This window comes from Apostichopus japonicus, chromosome 4 (assembly GCF_037975245.1).
Source record: "Apostichopus japonicus isolate 1M-3 chromosome 4, ASM3797524v1, whole genome shotgun sequence".
Taxonomy (NCBI): Eukaryota; Metazoa; Echinodermata; class Holothuroidea; order Aspidochirotida; family Stichopodidae; genus Apostichopus; species Apostichopus japonicus.
Genome location: NC_092564.1, coordinates 3875546 through 3891602, shown reverse-complemented (window position 1 = coordinate 3891602; position 16057 = coordinate 3875546). Strand labels below are relative to the sequence as shown.

The 16057-nt window shown below is 35.5% G+C and overlaps 1 protein-coding gene across 5 annotated transcripts in view; it reads right to left on the bottom strand.

Annotated features, from left to right (window-relative positions):
- LOC139966179 (uncharacterized) overlaps window positions 1-15726 on the bottom strand; it is a 32568-nt gene extending 16842 nt beyond the window's left edge. For 2 of the 5 annotated variants that reach the window (XM_071968947.1, XM_071968951.1), the window contains exons 1-13: window positions 13633-14145; window positions 12790-12874; window positions 11909-12017; window positions 9172-9243; window positions 8039-8110; window positions 7636-7707; window positions 6405-6476; window positions 5800-5871; window positions 5261-5332; window positions 3953-4024; window positions 3229-3300; window positions 2916-2987; window positions 1945-2016 (exon numbers count right to left, since the gene is read on the bottom strand). In XM_071968947.1, coding sequence (XP_071825048.1) covers window positions 1945-2016; window positions 2916-2987; window positions 3229-3300; window positions 3953-4024; window positions 5261-5332; window positions 5800-5871; window positions 6405-6476; window positions 7636-7707; window positions 8039-8110; window positions 9172-9243; window positions 11909-12017; window positions 12790-12874; window positions 13633-13635 — 917 coding nt within the window. In that variant the 5' untranslated portion in view covers window positions 13636-14145. Of the gene's footprint in view, window positions 1-1944; window positions 2017-2915; window positions 2988-3228; window positions 3301-3952; window positions 4025-5260; window positions 5333-5799; window positions 5872-6404; window positions 6477-7635; window positions 7708-8038; window positions 8111-9171; window positions 9244-11908; window positions 12018-12789; window positions 12875-13382; window positions 13606-13632; window positions 14146-14406 lie in introns of those variants that run through there. The other 3 variants (XM_071968950.1, XM_071968949.1, XM_071968952.1) reach the window with 3 other exon arrangements.
- Between the last annotated feature and the right edge of the window lie 331 nt (window positions 15727-16057).

The window sequence follows — 16057 nt, the reverse complement described above, 5'->3', positions numbered from 1 at the left end:
ATTTTATTGCATTTCACTGATATTCTTCCATACGAAAGTCGTATATTGTTCAAACCCAACCATTCAAAGGCAATCGTAAAATAATGTGACGAATATACATTACTGAATTGGCATGTGGCTTCGCTACATCATGCTCACACATATGAATTAATGGGATTGCATCTGTTGGCATGTGGCTATAGTTCTTAAATGTTCACCCTTATGTCGGGCCGGTTTCCATCAAATGATACGCCGCTTCGCTACTTCTTGCTCACACTTTTAATCGGGGTTTCATCAGTTGACGAGGTAATCACATTTCCTGTGCGTTTAAACTTATTCCCCCCCCCCCCTTGAAGTTTTAAAGATATTCCTCAGATGTAATTCACCCGTGGGAGCGTGTCAACTCTTTTGTTCTCACGCTCAAATATTACAAACAAGTTTTAAAAGTTTTTTTCTTCTGACCTATAGAGATTTTAGACACGGGTGTTCGTTTCTAGACGATACGCATATTCGGCGCTACTTATTTAGAGATTTTCTTGGCTGCATTACGGATTGTGTCTTTGAGGCAAGGTGCTATGTAGGCCTAATAATAATATTTGGGATTCCCTTACTTAAAGTATGCACTACCTAGCATATTAAAACAAACTGAAGCAATAACTTGTCATTTTGAAGTGCAGGTCCGGTGCAGTGACATTGTCAGTTTTGGATTGGTTTAATGTGATGGGTCGGGCAGAAGATTTGGATGACATATTTTGTAGAAAAAAACAAATCCAGCTCAGTCTACGCAACCTATTGCGTGTGGTGCGCCATACAACTATGCTACTTTAAACTCTTTTTCGTCCAATTTGCACGTTAACAACTGAATTCAACACTGGAATCGGCGACATATGTATCCCATAGTCATGGGCGGCCATCAGCGGTATATTATATTTGCTCTACACTAGTACTACTTAATTAATTTGTGGTCTACCGTAGGTCCGTGTAAAATTCATACAGTAGGTAACATGTTCCGACGGGGTCTGCCCGATATTCATAAGGTCCGCTATTCATAAGGGTCATTGTTCATAAGGTTCATTATCATATCGTGCATTTTTTTCGATAAAAAGGTTCGCTATTCATAATGGAAATAAAGGTTCGTTATTTATAATAAAAAGGGATCATAATTCATAAGGTCCGGTATTCATAATGGAAACAAAGGTTCGATATTCATAATGGGCAAAACGGTTCGATATCCATAATGGACAAAAAGGTTCGTTATTCATAATGGGACAAAGGGTACGATATTCATAATAGAACAAAGGGTTCGTAATCCATAATAGACCAAAAGGTTCGCTATTCATAATAGGAAGAAAGGTTCGTTATTCATAATGGAGCGAAGGGCCCGTAATTCATAATGGGAAAAAAGGGTTCGTTATTCATAATAGGAGAAAGGGTCCAATATTCATAATCGATCAAAGGGTTCGTAATCCATCATGTGAAAAAGGGGTTCGTTATTAATAATAGGAGAGAAGTGCGTCATACAAGAGAGAATAAATCAACTGAATTCAAATGGACCAATTTACCCTTCATTTGGAATTACCGAATGTTTGCGTTATTTACCGGCTTCGTAGCTTCACCTTTAATCACCCCCGGGTCAAGATCGCTTACAGCACCGTCTATTAGGAGCCCATTCCGTAGTCACATGACGTTAATGGATGGATATGTACTAAAACGTAGAATGGTGGCGTTCTGTTTTAATATTTACATGATACTTCAAGATAAAGTTGTGTTCCTGTATGGTCATTTGAAATCATAAATTCGCCTTTGGTTTAAGATACATAGCTTAGTACAACACGGTCTCAGTATGACCATAATTACTGACAGAAGAGCCCAGAGCACAATCCACTGTAGGTATAGACATATGCATAGCTTGATTGGAAGGAAGGCGAGGACGTGAAATTAAGAAACTGAATTTCATCTACTTACAGTGCGAATTGTAGTTTTACTTTTGTAAAGAGATCTGGCGGAAGATCTTGCAGGCTGTTCCCTGACAGATATCTGAGGAACATTAAAGGGGAATTACTTATTGAAGATTTGATAGTCCACGATATATGTATAAGCATAGTACATACTTAATCAGTGTTGAAGCAAACGAATGTTATAATTTCGACTGGTTTGTCATATTTGAGCATTTCAATATTGTGTAAACGTTTCCTACAGAGTCTGGACTTGGACTCTAATCCACTCTACATTGGACTCGCACGTGGCTCGGACTGCACTGGACTTGGAATCGGCTTCGAGTCCATGCAAGCCCGTCTCCTTTTATTACCCGTAATCTGACAAATTATATCCGAAAAGAACTAGCTGTGTGCATATTGAATTCTTATACATATTGCCAATGGTAATTGCTTGGTATAATAACTGCAGTATATACTAAATTAATGATTGCTATCTGATGATACCATAGTACAGCATTATAGGTGATCAACACGTATCTGAAAGCATCACAGCTATTACTATTCTTGGAGGCATGGTGAATTTAGGCACAGAAATTCAATTCCAATGAAGCAAATACGACATTACTGTAACTTTGTGAGACTCAATTTTCTGTATACGGTTTAACTGAACTGGAGAATATGGGACATGCATGATGTGTTAATAGTATTTCGTCAGTTGGTCGGAATGGTATAAGGTTTGACGGCAACCCGGTTATATAGCAACGATCAATCATCACTCCAGAATTATGAATAGGCATCCGAAAATAAACTTCGTTCTATTTTGTGGTGGTACTGCATTAAAGACAGGTTACAAAATTCATAGCACTTTACGAGCTATTTTCTTCTTATTTATATTGGAGAATATTTTAGTTTACTTTGAGCATTCGCCAGGCCAGGAATCGGAGAGTATTGGACTCGGACTTGGTCCGGAATCGGATATTCGGACTCGGGGATACTTACAACATTGCCCTAACTACGAGCCCATGGAAGGAGTCTTTGCAGACAGTGTGGATGCCGTTGTCTCGTAAGTCACTGGTAAAGAAATGGATAATCGAAGATAAAGCTAATGGAAAAAGTAACAATAATACAACGAACATTAAAAAAAAAAAAAAAACCACACAGATGAACCAAGGTGAAAACACCGAGATCTTAATTTATGATGGGGAAATAATTGGGATGCTTAACGATTATTTGAAAGACAATAGAGGAAGTTTGATTGAAAAGTGTACGGACATTTTTCCATGAAAATGTATGTGCAGTACTGTATACTTACACCGTAATTGCGCTGGAAAAGCTTCGAAAAATATTATTCGGAAGGCGTGATATTTTGTTGTTTTGTAAGTACCTGGAACAATATGATAATATGTAGAGTACATAATTTATTACTAATTAAGATAAATATGAGAAATAAAAGTACTTCTAACACGTTTAATTTCTTCTCTATTACTCCGTACTCAGTGGCAAATTATTCGTAAAATTTCATGTTGATGAAACCATCATATTAAATAAAGCAATGAAAACATATTTCTTGCTACAACTTTTTGTTTTTTTTTATCATTTAGATTCACAACAATATTTTCCAGCATGTATATAACATGGTTATAGTCTTTTGTACAGTATACTAACGAAAGTACATAGTGACATACAGAGGCTACGGGATCTTCAATATTTTCAGCCTTTTGATGTTTACTCATGGATAACTTAAGATACTACTCAGGTACTGATTCATGAGAGAGACATTGCTAGATACATATTGTAAACTTATATTTTTAGTATAATTGCTAATTTGAAATTGTTTCAATCTTGGTATGTTATGAGGATACAAACTGAAGTTGCGGAAAAAACTTTGGTATTGGTTTCCCCGATAACTCATCCGTGTGTATTGTTCGTAAAAAGAAAAATCGAGAAAGACATAAATCAAACCATTCCATACGATATACTTACTTCGCATTTGTAGGCTACCAACAGAAACCGCAGTGACTGTGCATTGTACTTACATAAAGCACATTGAATGTAAATCAATAAACATGTCATCAGAAAGAGTCGTTATGAAGTTGTTGTTTAAATACCTGAAAAAATATTGGCAAGAAGGTTTAGTCATAGGACTGTAACACAAAAGTGCTAAATTGAGGGATGATTTGATCAATACGAAATAGCAAATGGTTAAGAAAGAAGAGACTTAAACTGCTAACATATTACACCACTTATAACACTTCTTAAGCAGGTTGGCAGTGTTACATGTGATAGCACTTTATAAAATACATTTATGACGTATCACTGCCTAATTCTTTTGATGAAAAGTGACGAGTACTGACAGTGTACTGTCATCAACCACCTTAGTCTAAAATCAAAGAGCTAAAAAAAGAGTATCCAAAATCATAGTCAGAAAATATATTAACTTTTTTTTTAGTGAGTGTTTGAAATTTCCACACGCATTCTGACAATGCAATTTACGTTCGTCAGGGAGCAAGCGAAAGCATATAAGAAAGTTCATGAAACCCATGACAATTGCCTATAAAAACTCCGTTTCCGAAGATTTTTACTTGAAAGGCATTGACAACAAGTCTCGTAATTATTGCGGTTACTCAGCGTCTATTGACTGTACTATATGTTTAGTCGCAAAAACGAAAGCTGCGACACAAGCAAAACAAACCCAAGCCCAGAAGTTATCCCTCACGTTTTCGGTATTCTATCATCACATGTAAATAATTTATCTAGGAAAACAACACATATACAAAATGTAGATTGATCCATACAAATATATGAGGTACACATGATGCCATTTGTGTGAGATGAAGGTTGGAGGATTCTTAATTTGAATTAGAGTTCTTCAGCTGTCTTTAAATTATATATATATATATATATATATATATATATATATATATATATATATATATATATATATATATATATATATATATATATATATATAACTTTTAAAGTCAGTTTAGCTGTATATCCACTTTAATACAATATCTGCTAGTTATGAAGTTCAACTCGCTTACATTATGCAAACAGTAACTTGCGACGCATTGAGGCTATTTTATGTTTTTAAATTCATACAAAGCTCGCTTTAATTATATATCTCATCTAAGATCCGTTTAAACTATTAACTGAAGATGGAATCAACCATGCTAAATTCTTTTTGGTATCACGATATCAGTTTAGGCATATTAAGATAATGTATTACTTTCTTTTTACCTTCATTTTCCATTTCAAATTTCGTTTAAGTAACATGGCGAATTATAAAAATTTTACTTCTATAAGCATATTATAGTATACTAGCTCGACGTATTTGAACTTACAGATTCGTCAGACTTGTCAAGTTTCGAAAAATACCTTCTGGAAGGATTGAAATTTTGTTGTTGAACAGGTACCTGGAGAGAAAGTAAATTACCAATGATTGTTTACATGCTCTTTGTTGGTGCCAATCCACTTGCGTCCGATAACATTATAATACATCAACTAAAAAACAAACTGTAGATTCGTAACAAGAATCTTTTGCATGGTGACGTGAGAAAATGAAAACACAATTTTGTTATTTCTTCAACCGAAATGGATTATTGGAATAATATAATTTGACAGTAGTCATATCTTATTTTTCTGCCTTTTTCTAATTATCTTTTTTGGAGTACAATATCATCTGGCGCCTTATTATACAAACAATGTATAACATGGATGACTACAAGCATTGAATATCTGTTTCGGATTTTGAAATATCAGCACCCAAGTTTATTTGCAATATTTAACATGCCTGTGTTAATATTTGCCGCAAAGTGGAACAGCACGATGTAATCAGATAGAACTGGACGGTTTCCAATATGAACGTTATCAATTTACTTACAAATTGGTTAAGGCACTCAAGTTGCAAAATACGTCGCGTGGAAGAGAATCGATATCATTGTTGAAAAGATACCTGGAGAAATAATTTATCAAAACAAATGATAGGCTAACAAATAACAAATAAATGAATACCGTGATTTAACAGACAAAGGCAATAGCATTAGCTATATACAGCTCGTAATATAACATACATATCATTTTGGCATACGCCTAATCCTTTGCTCCATCTGAATTAAAAATACAATGTAAGAAATATTTATTATTAAATTGGAATTGTTGGTCCCCCTGGGACGAATGTCGAATGTCGAATTTTACGTGATGTCATGCACAGCTTTCTCTTTTGTTTCTCTTGAGTTCGATTGAGAGCCGATTCGTAAGACTATTCGATAAGATAACAATGTATTCTCATGTGTGTTATATTGTGTACGACGACTACACTGCATACAGTATAGGCCTATTCGCATGGTACGGATGCTAGAAAACGGAAAAAAGGACGTCACGCAAATCCCGGAATACAATATTGTTACTGAGACGACATAATATCATTATTTCTTGGATTGAAATGACTAACATCTTACTAATAATCACAGTCTTACTAATACTCACAGTTGTGTTAGTTTGTGTAAGTTCCAAAATATGTCTTGCGGAAGCGTTTTTATATTGTTTTTATTAAGGAACCTGAAAACAACAACGGAACGGTTGAAATGAATACAGGTGGATCGAAAGGATTCTTGCCCGGGTTATTTGAAAGTAAAATAACGAAACTGTTAAGTGCTAATGATCTAGCTATAAGCTATAACTGTGGCCTGTGTCATGATTCTCTGAATAAATTGGACAATTCGACAACAATACAAAGATGGATCAAGTTGTCGAAATATCGTTGAAACTGGGAAAATTTTAACTTTTCATGAGTCAACAGTTAATATATTACATATCAACTTAATCATTTGTTTCGAAGTGAATCAGTTGCAGTTTAGTACAATTAAAAGAAACAATTTAGTACGTAATAACTTATCATTAAACAAAATGAAAGTGACTCCGTGTAAATTAGCCGTCAGATATTCCAAAAATAAGAACGAAAGAATTTGCAAGTCTTGCAGTTGCTCACTCAGACAGAATAGTAAACCATTTTATGCAACATGACATCAATTTTTCACTTCCTGTTGCATGCTCAATGGATTCTAAAGATAAAAACATTTCACAGCAGTATAAACACACTGCTACCACTAATAAGCTATATTAATAATTAATAAGTAATATATATATATATATATTACTGTATGTCATTAATAGGCTAAACAGTACACCCATTGCACATTATAATCAATGATCATGTCAAGTCACTCACGATGCGCACTGTGCACTGGGAGATGCATGACATTTTATTGAAAGAGTGAATTAGAATTATGTGGCAAATAGTTGAATGATGTAGTCAGGTTAAAGAACGACTTAGTCAAGTTTAAGGGGAGAAATGATAGCGTGCAGATTTTAACTTGGTTAGTATATTGTGTTGGAAATTTTTTCATAATTCTTTCTGAGGTACACATTATCCACAGAGTAAGAAATCCTTACACATCAAATGTACAACAGTCTGGTGAAGACTGACAACGAAGAACTCGCTGTACATTTCCAATAAAAAATATCCCAATTTCAATAACAAATCGATTCGACATCATATAGAGGAAATAAAGCATGTTTACATGTATGACTCAAATTTCGATTTTTAATGGCAACACATTGGTTTACATTTGAAATTAAGAACGGTGCGTCTACTTCCGAACTAACATTTATAGATGATGAGGTTTGTTATGGACTGCAACATTTACATAATACTCACAAAACCTCTAGATTGGTCAAGTTTGAAAAGACTTCATGCGGTAGCTCACGTATCATATTACTCTGCAATAAACTGAAACAAGAAGTTTGTAAATGATAAACCGCGAAATGAAATTGACAGCTTCTAATTATAGTAATGATATCAATTGTGTGATATATCGAAACCTTGTAAGCATATTAGGTTATTTAAATAATAATATAGCAAAACCATGTATATGCATATATACATTCATCGCAATGTGTGTACTAAATATTTGGTACACGTAGTTGGGTAGTGTTTGCTGTACTGGAAGTCGGGTTACTAAATTTGTGAAAAAATGTTTTGTGCATAGATAAAAAGGGTGACGTTTGCAATGCGACACTCATGTTTTACACTTACATGATAAAAAAAATTAAAAACTTACAGCCTTTGTAACTGGATTAAACTGCCAAAGGCCAGAGCCGAAATTGTTTTGATCTGGTTGACCATTATCACTCTGGGATTATAGAAAAGACAAAAAGGTCCATAAGCAGATAATGTGAGTGCACACTACAAATATGCGTCCATTATAAGGAACAGTAGAAATGCAAGTATTACATAGGGATTGTAATGTATACACTCGAAGACCAAACGATACGGTGAATACACATGATGGTCCACACTTCTATGATACTATGGACACAATCATTTCCAAGTAGTTATGCCTTTGGTAGCATATGATATATGTATATATATATATATATATATATATATATATATATATATATATATATATATATATATATATATTATTAGAGAAAACCAGAGAAATAAGATATGACTCATAATTGACAAATAAGGAGTAAGTTTTATATATATATATATATATATATATATATATATATATATATATATATATATATAAAGAAACGTTTACCAGAAGGGACATACACGCATTTGCATATATTATGATTAATAAGAGGTAGTTATCGCGTGATGAGTAAGCACTGCACCCCTTCATTGGTCTTTATAACACATCATAAGTTGATTGTTACGTCGTTCTTAGCTATATAGGGATGTATCTTATTTGCCATTCGTTTGGGTGTGCACTTCATATTTTCAGAGCGTGTTAGTTCGTTCTCCCATATTGGGTGCGGGGGTGGGCGGGGGATATTAATAACCTTGAGTTTTTCATGATCTATGAAAAGCGCCATATAAATGCAAACCTTTGTTCATAACTCGTGACATCAGATTTAACACATTAATCTGATATTTACCATGAAAGCGGCTGTGCGGTATGCTTAAATTACAAATACACACAGTTGATGCCTGTGGGTTTAGCACCGTCGGTGCTCTAGTTACATCATGTCGTGTTGCTTCGATTCATTGTTAATAGGCCTACTTGTAGGTGGGGCTTAACACGACAATATCGTTACCCTAGTGATCTCATATATTTGATATGAAAGAACATAAGCAAGGGCTATACAAATTGTCGATGAACTTGATCTAAGTCATCAACGTTGCTCTAAAGATCATAGAACAGGTTGGGTTCCATTCAGAAACCGGTGATTTACTCACAGTTCATTAAGATGTACTAATTTCCAAAAGTCATCACTGTGAATGTCTGCTATCGAGTTGTTGCCAAGAAATCTGAAAAGAAATCTGAATAAGTTAATACAAACACGGGAATATGGAAATTACGTAATAAGGTAGATGAAAATAACCTCTTTTATTGGACCATTATATATATGATATATTATATAGATTCAATTGTTCACTTCCTGCTGCAAGAGTGCTCAATTCATAGAAGTATAGCAAAATATAGAGTATACTTATACGGTAACTTCCAGCACATATAATCGAGTTTCACGCGCGGCGATCATCAGAAAATGGTGATTAACAACATGCTGTAAGTTACCGTATAGGTATACAATATATATATATATATATATATATATATATATCGTAATGAGTTGGAAAATCAAGAACAGTGAAAAAACTTTCAGCCTCAACCGGGATTCGAACCACGGGCCTCCCGCTCTGTACGCGGACACCCTAACCACTAGGCTATCGACGCTGATTGTATGTCCAGAGGTTCGAAACCGGTAAGGAAGATCGTAATTCCACTGTAGGCGTTTGTCTCCTATATCGAACAACACTAGTTCTGTTTTTGGTGACATATTTTGCCCTACTCTAGAGATCAAACATGATGCCATCCAACTCGAAAATCATTTGTGATATATATATATATATATATATATATATATATATATATATATATATATATATATATATATATATATATATATATATATATATATATACATATATATATACATATATATGTATATATATATACATATATATGTATATATATATATATATATATAATATAACGAAAATCCACGTTTACTCCAAAAGAAAATATTATTAGAGAAAACCAGAGAAATAAGATATGACTCATAATTGACAAATAAGGAGTAAGTTTTACAAAATATATTGGAATTTTCGGTCCCCCTGGGACCTTCGTCAGCAATACTTGGCAGTCGAATGAGAAGTACAAAATGTGACACAATGAAAGTATGACGCTAGATAAGAGTAAGTTGCAATGATGGAATTAAAACCAAATAAACCATGACTATACAGGAAGCGGATTAAGGAGCAAAGAACGGATTACATATGCTTGTAGAACTGGTAGTTGTTAAGGGGTCCCAAGTCTTTGTTGAGGCCGGTGATGTGAGACTTAATACGAAAGATCCAATCGATTTCTTTACGTTTACGTTCAGTAGTTGATTTGAAGTTCGAGGCAATTAAAATACATTTTAGGTTTTTTAGAGAATGACCATGAAGATTGAAATGTTCGGACACTGGGAATCCTGCAAAATTATCACGAATAGATTTTTTGTGATTATTAAAACGTAAGCGGAATCGGGAGCCTGTTTCACCTACATAATTGCCCTCTTTGCAAAGTACACAATAGAAAATGTAAATAACATTAATAGAATCACAAGAGAGGGAAGGGGGTCTAAGACTAAAGTCAACATTGGGAATCTTGACCACGGTGCCTGGGGTAATATGGGGGCATATTTGGCATCTAGGTTTACCGCAAGGAAAATTGCCTGCGGAGGTGGAAACTGAGCGGGGGAGTCTGGAGGAAGTGAGAAGAAATTTAAGGTTGGGGGGTTGACGAAATGCTAGCATGGGGGGTACCTTAAACGATTCTCCTACAGACTGATCGTCTTGAAATACAGCAAATTCCTGTATTTTGCTGTATACTGTCATACTTTCATTGTGTCACATTTTGTACTTCTCATTCGACTGCCAAGTATTGCTGACGAAGGTCCCAGGGGGACCGAAAATTCCAATATATTTTGTAAAACTTACTCCTTATTTGTCAATTATGAGTCATATCTTATTTCTCTGGTTTTCTCTAATAATATATATATATATATATATATATATTTATATATATATGTATATACATTGCTAAAACAGAGTAGAAAATCAGGTATAGAATCTTTTACAGAGTGAAGCTAGTACATCCAAAGACAGCCAAAACGGTTTTGTTTTTACAGTGTTTGTATATATGTACAGGTAGATGGATGGATGGATGGATGGATGGATGGATGGATGGATGGATGGATGGATGGATGGATGGATGGATGGATGGATGGATGGATGGATGGATGGATGGATGGATGGATGGATGGATGGATGGATGGATGGATGGATGGATGGATGGATGGATGGATGGATGGATGGATGGATGGATGGATGGATGGATGGATGGATGGATGGATGGATGGATGGATGGATGGATGGATGGATGGATGGATGGATGGATGGATGGATGGATGGATGGATGGATGGATGGATGGATGGATGGATGGATGGATGGATGGATGGATGGATGGATGGATGGATGGATGGATGGATGGATGGATGGATGGATGGATGGATGGATGGATGGATGGATGGATGGATGGATGGATGGATGGATGGATGGATGGATGGATGGATGGATGGATGGATGGATGGATGGATGGATGGATGGATGGATGGATGGATGGATGGATGGATGGATGGATGGATGGATGGATGGATGGATGGATGGATGGATGGATGGATGGATGGATGGATGGATGGATGGATGGATGGATGGATGGATGGATGGATGGATGGATGGATGGATGGATGGATGGATGGATGGATGGATGGATGGATGGATGGATGGATGGATGGATGGATGGATGGATGGATGGATGGATGGATGGATGGATGGATGGATGGATGGCATTGTAAAGTTAACACTCACATGAAAGTCGTCTTCACAGGTATGTTTCTTGGTACGTCAGGGAGGTTCAAACTGCCGCATAGAACCCGACTGTCGGTAGTACAGTTGCAAACTTGACACGCATCTGGTACTGTATCGAATGTGTTTTCACATATTGTTATAAAGTATAAAATAATTCAATGTATTAGCGCTACATAATGCAATTTTCGGGTACGAAACGTTCAAAAACAAATGCACGTAAAGTTGTATACATTTGGCAAAATTTCAATCGTTACTACAAAAATGTAGATTTTACAAATGGAAATGATAGCACCATTTACGCCTCCTTAAGGAAACAAAAATCTGTCAAAGAGGAGAGCCAACCCTCCTCTTGGACTGTTCCCTAGAACGGATGTAAGCCACTATGAGTGCCTCCATAAAAATTTCATATCGAGACAGAGGGAAGAGTATGGTCTCAACAACGTTTACTTCAGCCCCCCCCCCAACCACACTCCCCACTGGCAGATATATCACAGACTTTCTACAGTGCATAAACTTATAACATGTATATGCGGTACAACGTATGCAGTCGAAAATATTTCAACGTTGTCTCAAAAGTGGCAAAATATCGAACTGTTTCGCATGTAAGCTCCTTCCTTTCTTATACCTTTCAAAGGGGTGGGGACACCCCTCGCAAATAGGTGGGGACACCCCTCACAATAGAGCTCTCTCCTGGACCACGCAGCATCTTAATTACCTTCTCCACTACAAAGAAAAAGGTAGTTGCGACACTCGGGGAGCCTACATATTGACTTAAAAAGTTATCAGTACAGGCGTTAATTAAACTGAAATTTATGACTCTTAAAATGGGGACATAAATGGATTTTCCCTCCTCAGACCGTGAAAGCTGGTTAGGCGCCTACCTGAGGAACCTATTTGCGATAGGCAGACAACCAAAATAAGCGTCAAAAGCTTCATTTTGGAAGCTGCTCTGGTTGGTTTCTTCACCTAAAAAAAACGAAAAAATAATACAATGTCAATAACAAAGATCAGAAAATCTAAGATAAGAACAAGGAATAAACCATTATGCATTAGATGTCGACAAAGGCGATTTTGTAACGTGAGATAATTTTGATGCTCCGGGCATCGAAGAGTTTTTAACGGATGAAAATTTCATTTCGGAAACATGTCAATTCAGAAGCTGTAAACTTCGTTTTGCGGTTTGAATATAAGTAAGAGTTTAACCTGACTAGTTTTTGTGGCATTAATTATGCATTTGTAGGATTTAGGGGAAAACGTTTGTCCGTTTTATTACATAAGACTGATAAATATAGAGCATGCAACTACACACGTATGCACCGACACACACACACACATATTCAAGCCTGGACTCGTCCCTTTAGATTTAACGTTATATATATTTCCATGAAGGTGCTATTATGTACCGGATTCCGCCAACCATTACATTTATTCCACTGACAAGCATCTGTTACTTTGAAACTTAACTTTAACTTACCGCTATTGATGCTTCTTACAAGTAAGAAATAAAAGACTGCCCGAGAAAAATAATGAGTCAAGTAAACTAAAATACAATCATCGTGATCCAGAGGTATATTAAAATGTCAGTTATCCTTTTGTCTGATATATATTTGAAGTTTCCACAAGTGGCGATTGTTATCAGTAAATATAATCCTAACCCTGTGTATTAACTGACGGAATGACTCACTCTGTTGGAAAAAAAAAACTTGTTATCGTTGTACACTTACCATTATATCAATGAGGAAACTGTATCTATCCGCAATTCAGCAGTCATTTGATCGCATGCACTTATAACAAACTTATTGCATAGACCTATAAAATTGTCTCTATTGAAGAGGAAACCCGTGCCTTTCATAATTAACAGTATATACTATAGGACTCCGTTGCTGATTAACTCTATCTTGAATGAATAGAAACAAGATTAGTTGGTAAGGCACGAACTCAATTCGAATTTCTTGAAAAACAAAACGTCTATAAAATAAATCTGAATTAAGCAGTCTCTGAAACAATGAATCAATGTAATATATTAACTCTACGTTCAATACAATGAAAACAACTTAGGCACCTATTAAGGTTAATTTTATTTCGTATGATGCACGTACTGTATGTAACTTATTAGACAAACAGAGTTGATATATTGTAAGCTCCATTATGATTACGATATGAATAACGATCCAATGTCATTACAATCTAAGAATGATGCCATATTGAGGTATTATTATATCGATGTATCTTAAGTTTTGTTTACCCTCCCACCTCCCCCATCCCCCTTCCCCAACCCCAGCCCAGTAAAAAACATATATAATATAGACGTAAATATAAGGTTATGTAATACGACAAAGCCAAGTCCATTTTTAACCTAGCAAGCCTCAGTTTGGAGCAAAATCTTATATTGATTTGTTTTCAATGTAATATCCCAGAAGATGTACTAAGAACACTGACTCGGTATATACCTAGTTTTTCTAATTCGTTTTAAGAATGCATGTTTTACGTTATATTACCTTCGACTCAGATCTCCCTCCAGTTGTTTTCCTGTTTCACATGTGTTGATTTGGATGTTGTTGGTCAATGCTAATTGTCCTGTTAATTTTGCTTCCTGAACCTTCACTACATGCAGACAAAATTCACAAAGATTTTGAGAAATTGAAAGTTTTAGAAGTGTTCTGCGGTTAAAGAAAATGCAGCACGTCCTCACTGCAGATATGACTGTTTTTTTTTTAAATGAGGAAACATTTATAACTTTAATATATTCATCGGTTTTGTTCTGAAGTGTAGAAGAGGTAACTATATAATTTACAGGCTGATATGCTGATATGGTTATGAATATGCATGAATTGACGGCATTTAGTCTAATGTATATTGTAGTGATCGAAACAGATAACGATCTCTAGATCAAATTATGTCAAATGTAATTGTGCATATTAACTCGATAAAATAGATTAGAAAACTACACATAAGGACCTGATGTATTTGTGAAGCAAGTAAGGAATATTTTCAAATGTTTGTATTTAATTGAATTGTTCTATTAAGTGTACTTGTAATATATGTTTACGTGTCATATAATTATGTTTCAAAGATGAAATCATCACTGACAAAAGTATGGTGGATTTTGTTAAAGATGATTTAACTCATATCATGTAAATATCATTATTGAAGATCCCCATATAACAATGTTAATCAAGATGGCAATCCACGGTGTTCCAGATCTCATCTCTTCTATGATTGATCTACATTGACCTTTGACATCGAACATAAGTATTTTTTTTAATTTGTCCCATTATTATCTACATATTTTGTGGTTTTAAGACTTCTTTCCAAAATACTGCAGAAATGGCTAAAACAGTTTTAGTGTATTTGGCACTTGACCTATGACGTCATCAATCACACAGGAACGAGTTTGCATGGTCAGACACCTACCCACCAAGTTTAAACATTATTGGAGGAGTTCGCGACTCACTTTTCCGCAAAATTTAGGCAAATCTTACCACCTTTAAAACCAATTTACCCTTGATTTCAACGTTAAACACCTCAATCTGTCTTATATTAAAATTGTCTTCAATCGTGTTTTAATTCCCTTTTCCAAACATGCTGGGGTGCAAAAAATGGCTAAAAACCAATTTTTAGATTTCTTAACCTTTAATCTCTGGCTTTTGACCTATGACGTCATAAATCACGCAGGAACGAGTTAACATTGTCCGGCGGCTACCCACTAAGTTTGAACTTGTTCAGATTTATGGTCTAGGAGTTCTAGACGTACTTTTTTGCCCACTCACACACGCTCACGAACACGCACTACATTATCACACAAGTACCCACACACACGCACGCATACTAGGCTAAACATATGTATGACTTGAGACACCGTTTGCCATATATCCACCACGTGGCTCGGCGTGATCGTCTAGAGGTTAGGACATTACGTTGTGGCCGTCATAACCCAGGTTCGAATCCTGGTCACCGCATAACTTTTTTCGCTTTTAAGGCAAACCTTTTATAGGTCCAAAGGACAAAATTTGTGGGGGAATCCCTACCCTTCAGTACATCTACGGCTGCGTGCTCATTTTTCTTTCTTGCCCTAAAATTATATTCTGTTTACAATTATGTGCTTGTCATATCATTCAAAAATAGGCAGATATATATTTATTGCTTGAG